This window comes from Ceratotherium simum, chromosome 7 (genome assembly GCF_057802395.1).
Source record: "Ceratotherium simum simum isolate JZ-2026a chromosome 7, ASM5780239v1, whole genome shotgun sequence".
NCBI lineage: Eukaryota > Metazoa > Chordata > Mammalia > Perissodactyla > Rhinocerotidae > Ceratotherium > Ceratotherium simum.
In genome coordinates, this window is record NC_141906.1 from 27057125 (window position 1) to 27070478 (window position 13354).

Genomic DNA, 13354 nt, shown 5'->3' on the forward strand with positions numbered 1-13354 from the left:
ACCTGTGGGCGGCAGGGCTTCTCAGCCACAGAAGCCTTGTGCTTCTCAAAGACCCACATAGGAGGTTTGCTCCACCTTCCAAAACCTGAAACAATTGGGTGCTCCTGTGCCTGAGGCCAGCCCCACCCAGCTGCAATCCTCAGAGAGCTGACAAGAGACCTAATAGGCTAGAGGCTTACAGCAATTGTAAGGCCCTGAGCCTAACAACCTGCCACGGTGGGGGCCTACTCACTTAAAAGAAATACTGCAACACAAATGTGGTATTAGAACTTGCAGCCAACTGTGCTGGGGCTCCCCACAGCTGATAAAGAGACTGAAGGGCCCACAACAACTACAAGCAACTGAGCATTACAACAGCTGGCCAGGAGCATAACTCAGCCTCCCTGGGCGCCTACAGGGAGAGCAAACAGGCCACAACAGAAGGATACACATAGCCCACATAGGGGTCACCCCTGGAACATTGAGAACTGAGGGAAGCACACTGGAAGCCTCCTAAGCCATCACTTACATAAGGTCACCTATCCAAGAGCAGGAGACGTAGCTGACCTACCTAATACGTAGACACAAGCACAGGGAAAGAGGCAAAATGAAGAGGCAAAAGAATACATTCCAAGTAAGGGAACAGGACAAAACCCCAGAAAAGGAACTTAGTGAAACAGAAATGAGCAACCTACCTGACAGAGAGTTCAAACTAAGAGTGTTAAGGATGCTCACTGATCTGGGGAGAAGAATAGATGGACTCAGTGAGAATGTCAACAAAGAAATGGAAGATATAAAAAAGAACCAATCATAAATGAAGAATACAATACTGGAAATGAAAAACTCATTAGAGGGACTCAAAAGCAGAGTAGAGGATACAGAAGAACGGATCTGTGAGCTGGAAGAAAGACTAGAAGAAATTACCCAAGGTGAACAGGTAAAAGAGAAAAGAATTAAAAAGAGTGAGGACAGTCTAAGGGACCTCTGGGACAACATCAAGCGCACTAACATCCGTGTTATAGGTGTCCCGGAAGGAGAAGAGCGAGACAAGGGGGCAGAGAATCTATTTCAAGAAATAATAGATGAAAACTTCCCTAACCTAAGGAAGGAAACAGACATCCAGGTACAGGAGGCACAGAGAGCCCCAAACAAGATAAACCCAAAGAGGCCCACACCAAGACACATCATAATCAAAATGTCCAGAATTAAAGATAAAGAGAGAATCCTAAAAGCCGCAAGAGAATGTCAAGTTACATACAAAGGAAACCCCATAAGGCTATCAGCTGACTTCTCAGCAGAAACCTTACAGGCTAGAAGAGAATGGCATGATATATTTAAAGTGCTAAAAGGAAAAAACTTACAGCCAAGAATACTCTACCCAGCAAGGTTATCGTTCAAAATGGAAGGAGAGATCAAAATTTTCCCAGACAAGCAAAAATTAAAGGAGTTTGTCACCAAGAAACCAGTGTTACAAGAAATGTTAAAGGGACTGATTTAAGGGGAAAAGAGAAGACCACAAATAGGAAAAATTATCTATTTCCACGATTAGAACGTAATGGATACAAATGCACAAAAAAGAGGTTGAATATGATATCAAAAACATAAAAGGAAGGAGGAGGGTAGTTAAAGAGTACAGCTTTCAGACAGAGGTCAAACTAAAGTGACCATCAATTCTGTATAGAAGAAGTAAGGAACAGAGAAGGACTACTAAAACACTGAGGGAAAAAAAAAAAAAAAAAGTTAAAAAATGGCAGTAAGTACATACTTATCAATAGCTACTTTAAACGTCAATGGACTAAATGCTCCAATTAAAAGGCATAGGGTGGCTGACTGGATAAAAAAACAAGACCCATATATATGCTGCATACAAGAGACACACTTCAGACCTAAAGACACTCACAAACTGAAAGTGAAGGGATGGAAAAAGATACTCCACGCAAATGGCAATGAAAAGAAAGCTGGGGTAGCAGTACTCATATCAGACAAAATAGACTTTAAAACAAAAACTGTAAAACGAGACAAAGAAGGGCATTACATAATGATCAAGGGAACAATCCAACAAGAGGATATAACACTTGTAAATATCTACGCACCCAATGTAGGTGCACCTAAATATATAAAGCAATTATTAACAGACATAAAAACAGAAATAGACAGTAACACAATAATAGTAGGGGACTTTAACACTCCACTTACACCAACGGATAGATCATCCAAACAGAAGATCAATAAGGAAACATTGGCCTTAAACGACACACTAGAACAGATGGACCTAGTAGATATATACAGAGCATTCCATCCAAAAACCGAAGAATACACGTTCTTTTCAAATGCACATGGAACGTTCTCCAGGATTGACCACATATTAGGCCACAAAACATGTCTCCATAAATTTAAGAAGATTGAAATAATACCAAGCATCTTTTCTGACCACAAAGGTATGAAACTAGAAATCAACTATAGGAAGAAAATCAGAAAAGCCACAAATACATGGAGATTAAACAAAATGCTACTGAACAACGACTGGGTTAATGAAGAAATCAAAGAAGAAATAAAAAAATACCTGGAGACAAATGAAAATGAAAATACGACATGCCAGAATTTATGGGATACAGCAAAAGCGGTTCTAAGAGGGAAGTTTATAGCAATACAGGCCTATCTCAACAAACAAGAAAAATCTCAAATAAACAATCTAACAATGCACCTAAAGGAACTGGAAAAAGAAGAACAAACAAAGCCCAAAATCAGTAGAAGAAGGGAAATAATAAAAATCAGAGCAGAAATAAATGAAATAGAGACCAAAAAAACAATAGAAAAAATTAATAAAACCAAGAGCTGGTTCTTTGAAAAGATCAACAAAATAGACAAACCTTTAGCTAGACTCACCAAGAAAAAAGAGAGAAGGCACAAATAAGTAAAATCAGAAATGAAAGAGGAGAGGTTACAACAGACACCTCAGAAATACAAAAGATTATAAGAGAATACTATGAAAAACTATATGCCAACCAATTCGACAATCTGGAAGAAATGGATCAATTCTTAGAATCATACAACCTTCCAAAACTGGATCAAGAAGAAGTAGAGAATTTGAATAGACCAATCACCAGTAAGGAGATCGAAACAGTAATCAAAAACCTCCCCAAAAATAAAAGTCCAGGACCAGACGGCTTCCCTGGTGAATTCTACCAAACATTCAAAGAAGACTTAATACCTATCCTTCTCAAACTCTTCCAAACAATTGAGGAGGGGGGGAAGCTCCCTAACTCATTCTACGAAGCTGACATTACCCTGATACCAAAACCAGACAAGGACAACACAAAAAAAGAAAATTACAGGCCAATATCACTGATGAACATCGATGCGAAAATCCTCAACAAAATACTAGCAAATCGCATACAACAATACGTTAAAAAGATTATACACCATGATCAAGTGGGATTTATTCCAGGTATGCAGGGATGGTTTAACATTCGCAAATCAATCAACGTAATACACCACATTAATAAAATGAAGAACAAAAATCACATGATCATCTCAATAGATGCAGAGAAAGCATTTGACAAGATCCAGCATCCATTTATGATTAAAACTCTGAATAAAATGGGTATAGAAGGAAAGTACCTCAACATAATAAAGACCATATATGAGAAACCCACAGCTAATATCATCCTCAATGGTGAAAAACTGAAAGCTATCCCTCTAAGAACAGGAACCAGACAAGGATGCCCACTGTCACCACTCCTATTTAACATAGTACTGGAAGTCCTAGCCAGAGCAATCAGGCAAGAGAAAGAAATAAAAGGGATCCAAATTGGAAAGGAAGAATTGAAACTGTCACTATTTGCAGATGACATGATTTTATATATAGAAAACCCTAAAGAATCCACCAGAAAACTTTTAGAAGTAATAAACAAATATGGTAAAGTTGCAGGATACAAAATCAACATACAAAAATCAGTTGCATTTCTGTACACTAACAACGAAGTAGCAGAAAGAGAAATTAAGAACACCATCCCATTTACAATTGCAACAAAAAGAATAAAATACCTAGGAATAAACTTAACCAAAGAGGTGAAAGATCTGTACACCGAAAACTATAAAACATTTCGGAAAGAAATTGAAGAAGACACAAAGAAATGGAAAGATATTCCGTGCTCTTGGATTGGAAGAATTAACATAGTTAAGATGTCCATACTTCCTAAAGCCATCTATAGATTCAATGCAATCCCTATCAAAGTTCCAACAACATTTTTCACAGAAATAGAACAAAGAATCCTAAAATTTATATGGAACAACAAAAGACCCCGAATACCTAAAGGAATCCTGAGAAAAAAGAACAAAGCTGGAGGTATCACACTCCCTGATTTCAAAATATACTACAAAGCTATAGTAACCAAAACAGCATGGTACTGGCACAAAAACAGACACACAGATCAATGGAATAGAATCGAAAGCCCAGAAATAAACCCACACATCTATGGACAGCTAATCTTTGACAAAGGAGCCAAGAACATACAATGGGGAAAAGAAAGTCTCTTCAACAAATGGTGTTGGGAAAACTGGATAGCCATATGCAAAAAAATGAAAGTAGACCCTTACCTGACACCATACACAAAAATTAACTCAAAATGGATTAAAGACTTGAATGTAAGACCTGAAACTGTGAAAGTTCTAGAAGAAAACATAGGCAGTACGCTCTTCGACATCAGTCTTAGCAACATCTTTTCAAACACCACATCTGACCGGGCAAGAGAAACAATAGAAAAAATAAACAAATGGGACTACATCAAACTAAAAAGCTTCTGCACAGCAAAGGAAACCATCAACAAAACGAAAAGACACCCTAACAATTGGGAGAAGATATTTGCAAACCATACATCTGATAAGGGCTTAATCTCCAAAATATATAAAGAACTCATGCATCTCAACAACAAAACTACCAACCCAATTAAAAATGGGCAAAAGACCTGAACAGACATTTCTCCAAAGAAGATATACAGATGGCCAACAGACACATGAAAAGATGTTCAAAATCACTAACTATCAGGGAAATGCAAATCAAAACTACAATGAGATATCACCTCACGCCTGTCAGAATGGCTATAATTAACAAGACAGGAAACAACATGTGTTGGAGAGGTTGTGGAGAGAAGGGAACTCTCATACACTGCTGGTGGGAGTGCAAACTGGTGCAGCCACTATGGAAAACAGTATGGAGATTCCTCAAAAAATCAACAATAGAACTACCATATGATCCAGCTATTCCACTGTTGGGTATTTATCCAAAGAACTTGAAAACACCAATTTGCAAAGGTACATGCACCCCTGTGTTCATTGCAGCCTTATTCACGATAGCCAAGACTTGGAAGCAACCTAAGTGCCCATCAAGGGACGAATGGATAAAAAGCTGTGGTATATATACACAATGGAATACTACTCAGCCATAAGAAACGATGAAATCCAGCCATTTGTGACAACATGGATGGACATTGAGGGCATGATGCAAAGTGAAATAAGTCAAATACCGTATGATTTCCTTCATTAAGTAGTAGATAATAACAACAATAAACAAACACATAGGGACAGAGATTGGATTGGTGGTTACCAGAGGGGAAGGGGGGAGGGAGGAGGGTGAAGGGGATAATTGGGTACATGTGTGTGGTGATGGGTTGTAATTAGTATTTTGGTGGTGAACATGATGTAATCTATGCAGAAATAGAAGTACAATGATGTACACCTGAAATTTTTACAATGTTATAAACCAATGTTACTGCAATAAACAAAAAATTAAAAAGCCTCCCACATTTTATTTAAGAGGAGAGAAGCTCAGTTCTATACTGAAGCCTCTCTCCTATTCTAGCAGTCAAGATAAAACCTATCTTGCAGTTTTAACAGGTGTTCAGTGCAGAAATTTTCTTTTACAAGAGATATAGGAGGAAGAAAACCATCTACAAGCCAAGGAGAAAGGTATGAAACAGATCCTTCTCTTATGGTCCTCAGAAAGCACAAACCTGCCAACACTTTGATCTCAGACTTCTAGCCTCCAGATCTTTTAGAAAATAAATTTATTATGTTTAAGCCACCCAGTCTATGGTAATTGTTATCGCAGCCCTAGAAAATTAAAATAGTTTTTGGTATCAGGATGTGAGGTGCTGCTCTAACAAACATCTAAAAATGTGAAAGTGGATTTGGAACTAGGTAATGAGTAGAGGATAGAAGAGTTTTAAGGTCCATGTTAAAAAAACTCTAGACTTCTTGGAGATACTTTTGGTAGAAACATAGACACAAAGGCAATTCTGGTGAGGGCTCAGAAAGAAAAGAGGAAAGCTGTATAGAAAGCTCATGTTGTCTTAGAGAATACATATATCATTATGAATAGAATGTTGATAGAATAAAACATTAAAGGAGCTCTGATAAAGTCTCAGATGGAGATGAGGAAGAGGTTATTGGAAACTGGAGGGAAGGTGATCCTCGTTATAAAGTGGCAAAGAACTTGGCTGAATTGTGTACTAGTGTTTTGTGGAACGTAGAATTTATAAAAGATGAACTTGAATAGTTAGCTGAGGAGATTTCTAAGTAAAGTGTTGAAGGCATGGCCTGGTTTCTCCTTACTGCTTATAGTAAAATGTGAGAGAGATAAATTGAGAGGAAATTGTTAAACAAAATGGAACCAGAACTTGAAGTTTTGGAAAATTCTCAGCCTATCCATATGGCAAAAAATGTGTTCTGGAGAAAACATTAAGGGTGTGGCTGGACAACCACTTGCTAAAGAGATTATAGGAGTGACTCATGGATCCAATGAACTATTTTAACTGAAGCCAGAGATAGAGATGAGGTCATCGAAAAAAATCTGTAGAGGATCCCTTGCCTGACGGCTTGCACCCCTGTGAATTACATGGGAAGTCGACAAGGTTTTGGAGAATTATACACCAGCAGAAATGTTGGCAGATTATACTGATGGGGACATAAATGAGACAAAATGAAGGAAGGATGTCAGACTTCTGGGAGGCTACAGGGCCAACTAATAGAGCTATTAAGATGCACAAATGGGTTAACCTTTAAGAAAAGAGAGGAATGACCACAAAGGTGGTTCAGAGGTCAGCAGTGCTACCAAGGCTACAGTGGGCCCAGAGAGCAAAGGCTTGGGAGACAGGGTTGTTTCCTCTTTGGTTTCAAAAAGTGGTGCCACCTCTTTGATTTCAGCAGAACAGTCTACTGATATGCAGGGTTGAAGGCACAGGGCCAACACCCAGATGAGCCTGAAAGGTAGAGATGCTACTCTGGTGGGCCTGGAGGACAGAACATCAAGCAAAGAGGATTATCCTCAAGCCTTAAAATCTAATAGAATTTTCCCTGCTAGGTTGAGGGTTCTAGACCTGGTTAGGACCTGTGACTATTTTTTAATTTATCTTTTTTGGAATGAGAATGTCTATCCTATGTCTGTCCCACCATTATATATATATATATATATATATATAGTTTTTTTCCCCCTGAGGAAGATTCACCTTGAGCTAACATCAGTGCCAATCTCCTTCTATTTTGTATGTGGGTCACTGCCACAGCATGGCTGCTAATGAGTGGTGTATGTCCATGCCCAGGAACCGCAGCTGGTGGTTGAAGTGGAGCATGCTGAAGTTAATCACTAGGCCACAGGGCCAGCCCCCCCACCATTGTATTTTTGAAGCAGATAACTTATTGTCTGGTGTCACAGGTACACTGTAAAAGGTTTTCATGAGTTATGCATCAAAAACACAGAAAAACTTCTTGCCCTGATCTGATGACAGGATTTCCTATTCTAGGAGAGCACTGTGGAAACAGAGGCAATCTTGAATACAGAAGCTAAAATGTTGCCAAGGTAGTACTATCCAGGGATAGAAAAGATAAGGTTTGAATCTCAGCTTTAATTTCCTGTCTGTGTGAAGTTTATAAAGTCAATTTCTCAGAGCCTCAATATCTTCAACTGAAAAAATAGGCAGGAATGTTCTATATAAGCTAGGTTATTATGGAAATCAAATAAAAAATGTGCCTAAAAATGCCTAGAAGCACACATTGCATATATTAGAGGTTTGAAAACAACATTTATGTCTGTGAAAAGTTTTTATTAATTCTGAAGTACCTTCCGTATGAGTTAATAATTATTTGTTAGGCATTTGACAGTTATGGACTTTGTTTCTTGATTTACCTGAGGTTAAAAATGTAGGAGAGAAGAATTGTTGTGGTTTGTGGAAAAGACTTGGGTCAATGAGTGAGCATAAGAAAAACATGATGTAATCTATGCAGAAATAGAAGCACAATGATGTACACCTGAAATTTTTACAATGTTATAAACCAATGTTACTGCAATAAACAAAAAATTAAAAAAAAAAAAGAAAAAACTAAAACTTTGTTCTATGGTCTGCAAGGTTTTAAGTTCATATTAGGAAGGAAGTTGGACACTTTGTCACCTATCAAAACCAAGACAATAAATTCCTCCTTAACCCCAAATTACTTTTTCCTACTTTAAAATCTTTGAGCATCTGTGATATGCCTACCTTTGTAATATACAACTTAAGAAAATTATATCATATCTGGATGCAGTCTTACTGAACTCTTCAACAAACAATTCTCCTTTCTCCAAACATGGACTCAGTTATACATTCATTCAACAACAATTATTTACTGGAGATTTACTCCACATCAGAAATATGTTAGACATTAAGTACATGGAGATAAATAGATATTATTTAACCTTCTTTGAGAGCATACTCTATTTGGAAAGTAAAAAGAAGAAAAATAAGCATAAATTATATCTATGATTGCAAATGATAATAAACATAATAGAGAATAAAGGATACATCAGCTATAAAAGAGATTTAAAAAGAGGGTCATAATTTGGACTGGGGGTTTAGGGAAGTATTCTATGGAGAAATTAAGCTGAAACTTAAAAAAAGTGAATAGAAATGAGTTATATGAAATCAGAGTCAAAAGCATTCTAAGAAAAGTGGTCAGATGTGAAAACTCACAGGAAACAGAGAGCTTTGTAAATTCCACAAATATACAGAAGGCCAAAGGGGCTAGAGTTGAATGATTATCTGATGATGTTGGAGAAGTTGAGAAGATCAGTTCATGTATGGTCTAATAAAATGTACTTCATTGCTTTAATTCTATTCTCAAAGAAACAAGAGAGTTAATATTTAAAAGAGGCATTGCATTATCTAATTTTCATTTTAAAGACAAACTCATGTTTTGCACAAAAAATCAATTAGAAAGTAGCAAGAGTAGAGTTTAGAAACTTAGGAAGTTATTGCCGCATTTCGCAAAAGAAATGCAGGTGTCTTTTACTAAGATGACTGAAATGAAGACAGTGAGAAGAGGACAGAATAAGACATAATTTGAGTCTAGAACTGAAAGAAATTAATGTAGATGGATTGCAAAAGAGGGGTAAGGAATCCACTTCTGTCAGATGCATATATATTACCATTTTTATGTATCATATTTTTTGCTTTTATCATAGATGACCTCATAAGACATCTATTTTCATCTGGATGACTAACTTTCCTTCTACACCTCCCTTAAGGAAGAGACTTCAAGATATGTACTTTCTGTTACCAGTTCTATCTATACTTATGCCCAGTATCACTTGTGAATAAAATAAATCTGATAATAATAACAAAAAATATATATTGATGTGTCTTTATGTCAAACATTAGGTTCTTTGAAATTCACCTTTGAAATCTTCCCCAAAACAACATGCTTTGTTTTGTTACCATGCCACTATATTTCGTATTACACATCACTGTTATATATACTTTTGACATAATTTTGCTACAAATCTCACTCTAATTTGCCTCGTTTTCACACAGTACACAATAGGATTCATCAGTGGAGGCAAAAGTAATAGAACATTTGCCATGAGAACATTGAAGAATGGAGAGACGTGCTGGGCAAAGCGATGGACAATGGCAAGGTTGAGGATGGGCAGATAGAAGATGATCACTGCACAGATGTGTGAGACACAAGTATTGAGGGCCTTGAGCTGCTCCTTTTGGGATGCAATTCCCAGCACAGTCTTGAGGATCAGGATATAAGACACAACAATGAGTATAAAGTCTACCATAACACAGAGTGCTCCAAAAAAGCCATAGATGACATCAATGTGGTTGTCAGAGCAAGCTAACTTCATGACATCCTGATGGAGGCAGTAGGAATGGGATAATTGACTTTTCTTACAATATTTCAACCTTCTCAAAGTGAAAGGAAAGGGAAGAACCAGGAGGAAGCTCTTGAAAAAGAATGCCACTCCTATTTGGGCAACTCTGACAGTAGTAACAATGGAGCTGTATCTCGGAGGGTTGTGAATGGCTAGAAAGCAGTCAAATGACATGATCAGGAGCACTGAGGACTCAAATACTGTGAATCCGTGGATGAAAAATTCCTGAGCAAAGCAGGCATCAGCAGAAATTTTAGGAGCATTGAACAGTAATATCCTCCACACGGTGGGCAAAGAAGACAGGGACAAACCTAAGTCAGACAGGGCCAACATGGAAAGGAAATAGTCCATGGGTTCATGCAAGGAGGTCTCTGTCTTGATGACAAAAAGGATGGTGCAATTTCCTAGAATAGCAGCAAGGTACATGCCGCAGATGGGGATGGAGATCCAGATGTGTGCATATTCCAGCCCTGGAATCCCAACCAAGAGAAAGGTGGTAATTTCAAAATGTGATGTGTTGATAATGGACATGATGCATTTAGAGAGCTCTGCAATGAAAGAAAGAGATTCTTCAGTTGGTAAAATATTAAAATATGGTAATTTCACACTAAAAAAGCAATTTGTGTCTTCTTTCAGCTCTTTCAACAGAACAAAGCATTTATGTGGCTATCATACATAGAGAAATACATGCCCCTTTAGACTAGAATCTTCAGATATCACAGTTTGGAAAAAATATTTCAGCAAGAAACTAGATTTTTATTTTGCACTCAGATACGTGTCTGAATTCATTTTTCCTGTAAAATTTTGATTACTAGTAGTCAATTACATTCTAATTCTCTACTTTCTTGCTTTCATATCCTAGATATGATATTGGGTAGAATATATGATTCCTAGAGTGACACTAAATAAAGACAAAGGAATTTCAGACTCAGTTGCTTCCTAACTCCTGCAGTCCCACAAATCTATGGTCTTAAAACCAACCTATCCTTAGTTCTATTCCTAGCCACCTGAAAATTGCTTATTTAAACATCCTTTTAAACGCCCTATTTTCAAATCATTCATATTTTTGTAAAAGTAGTCACCGCAGAGTTTACTGAAAGATTATGTCTCGTTTTCTCCTTTCCTGTAATTTGTGACCATTTGTGTAGTGTCGATAGGAGAAGAAGAACCTGAAGTGGTCATTATCACGATTTAGGAGAAAATTTGAATTCTGTTGAAAGCTTATCCCCTAAAAAGTCCATAGTCCATTCACATAGTCTTTGAAAGGAACATTATTCCTAGAGGTATGACATTTGGAGGTGTCTTCCTGCTCTGTGAGAAGTTCTGTGCGGTTATTGCCAAACAAAAGAAGTAAAGTGAAAGCAAAATAGATAAGGATATCTGAGTGCTTACCAGAGAGTAGATATTTTGGAAAGCACTTTTGAGAGTAGCTGAAGGATTCCAGCATAAATCCCAGACGTCACTGCATTTGTCTGCCACCAAAATCTCCTCCTGATATATGAGGGCTTGTCTCTTTTTGCTCCTCCAATTACCTGCTTGAGGGGCAGAGAACTCTCTGGGGATTGCAGCCAGGCTGGATGTGTTCTGAGAATAAGAATAAACATGTGCAGAGGCATTAAATCCACAGAGATAGTTAATACCAACGACATGAAATAAGTATCTAGACCTTGAATTAGGGACTATTTTGGTTAGAGAGAGGTTCTTAATAACCAGGTGTGGTGAAGACGTGGTAATCCTGTGCAAAATCTCTGACACTTCTGTTGGGTATTTGGCTCAGGCAATACTCCTCTGCCCTAAGCAGAGTCAAAGCAGAGTGCTCTGAGTTGAGCCTGTGATTTAAAGAAGTGATGCAGAACAAACACCCTATGACATATATTTTTAGCCTAGACTACTCCTGAAGCCTCGATTCATTCTTCCATATACTCCTGGACATCACTAACTAAACATCATTTTAAACCAACTTGTCCAAATTAGACTCCATTTCTCCCTTCCAAAATCTGCCTCTTCTTAGAAATTCAACATAATAATAGACTTTTATGCTTAATATTGCACAAACCAAAAATCTGAGTCCTTTAATCTCTTCTGTCCCAGACTTTGTACATAGTAGTAGCTAACATTTATTGTGTTAAATTGTTCCACTTACCGAGATTCATTCATTACTAGATGATGATTTTGAATCCTTTAATATTTTGAATAATAGTAAATACTTTTATCTTCATTTTACTGATGAAGAAAATATTTCTCAAGGAGGTCAAATAGTCTGTCCAAGATCATATAGGAGTTGTATGGTAGAGGTAAGGTAGAAACCTTACCTCTCCTGATAACTAAACATGTTGCATGCAATCAGAATGATCAATCAATGTTTGCGGAGTTACAGACTGAAAGGTTGGCTGAAACTCTGCATTATTTTCGGCATTCTAAACCTCCTACTAGTTTATTCTTGGAGGTTATATGGCTAATCTTACAGTTGGAAACCTTTGTGACAAAGAAAATAATGGTAGTATAGGGATACTGAAGAAATCCTTTAGTAAGGAGGAAGTGTAACAAGGTTTTACTACAACCCTCCATCATAAAGTCTTTTAAACTTCATTATGATTGCTTTTTAATTGTTGATAGGCTACTGTTTGTATCCTCCTTGGTTATATAGTCAAGAATTCTTTCCCATCCAGTCTTACTTCCTCTCTGAGCTTACTACAGTTTCTTCTCGTTAAAGAAATAGCCAGATGCACCTTGGCTTGTTTTCTATGTTTATTGCCATGGTGGTGTGATTTGTCCTTTGGCTCAATGTCCAACTTTGAAGACTGAGTTAATTTGTTCCGTAGTGATATAAAGTAAGCTACAAAAGGGCAGGTAGCACATTTATTTTGTAATCTTGACAGTTCCAGTCACTAGCACAGTGGATGGCATATAGTAGCTTAAAAAGTATTTATTGAATGAATGAATGAATTGCATTTTTAAAACTGGCATGATAAAATATGTACTATTTTTACCTTTATTATCATTCCTATTTTGCTATATTTGCTATAAAATAAAAAGACAGATTCTAGTAATTGTAGAATCTACTTATATGAATTTTTACATATTAAAATAGTATTATAGCTACTTTTGCATATGTTTATTGCATAATATTATATTTGAAAATTTATTTGTATATAGATAATACATAAAAGTTTTATTTGTATGTAG

At 37.0% G+C, this 13354-nt stretch overlaps 1 protein-coding gene across 1 annotated transcript; it reads right to left on the reverse strand.

Moving 5' to 3' along the window:
• Positions 1–9757: 9757 nt before the first annotated feature.
• Positions 9758–10699, reverse strand: LOC101392450 (olfactory receptor 51A4-like). The gene has a single exon (XM_004434123.2). The coding sequence runs from the start codon at positions 10697–10699 to the stop codon at positions 9758–9760; it is 942 nt and encodes a 313-aa protein (XP_004434180.2).
• Between the last annotated feature and the right edge of the window lie 2655 nt (positions 10700–13354).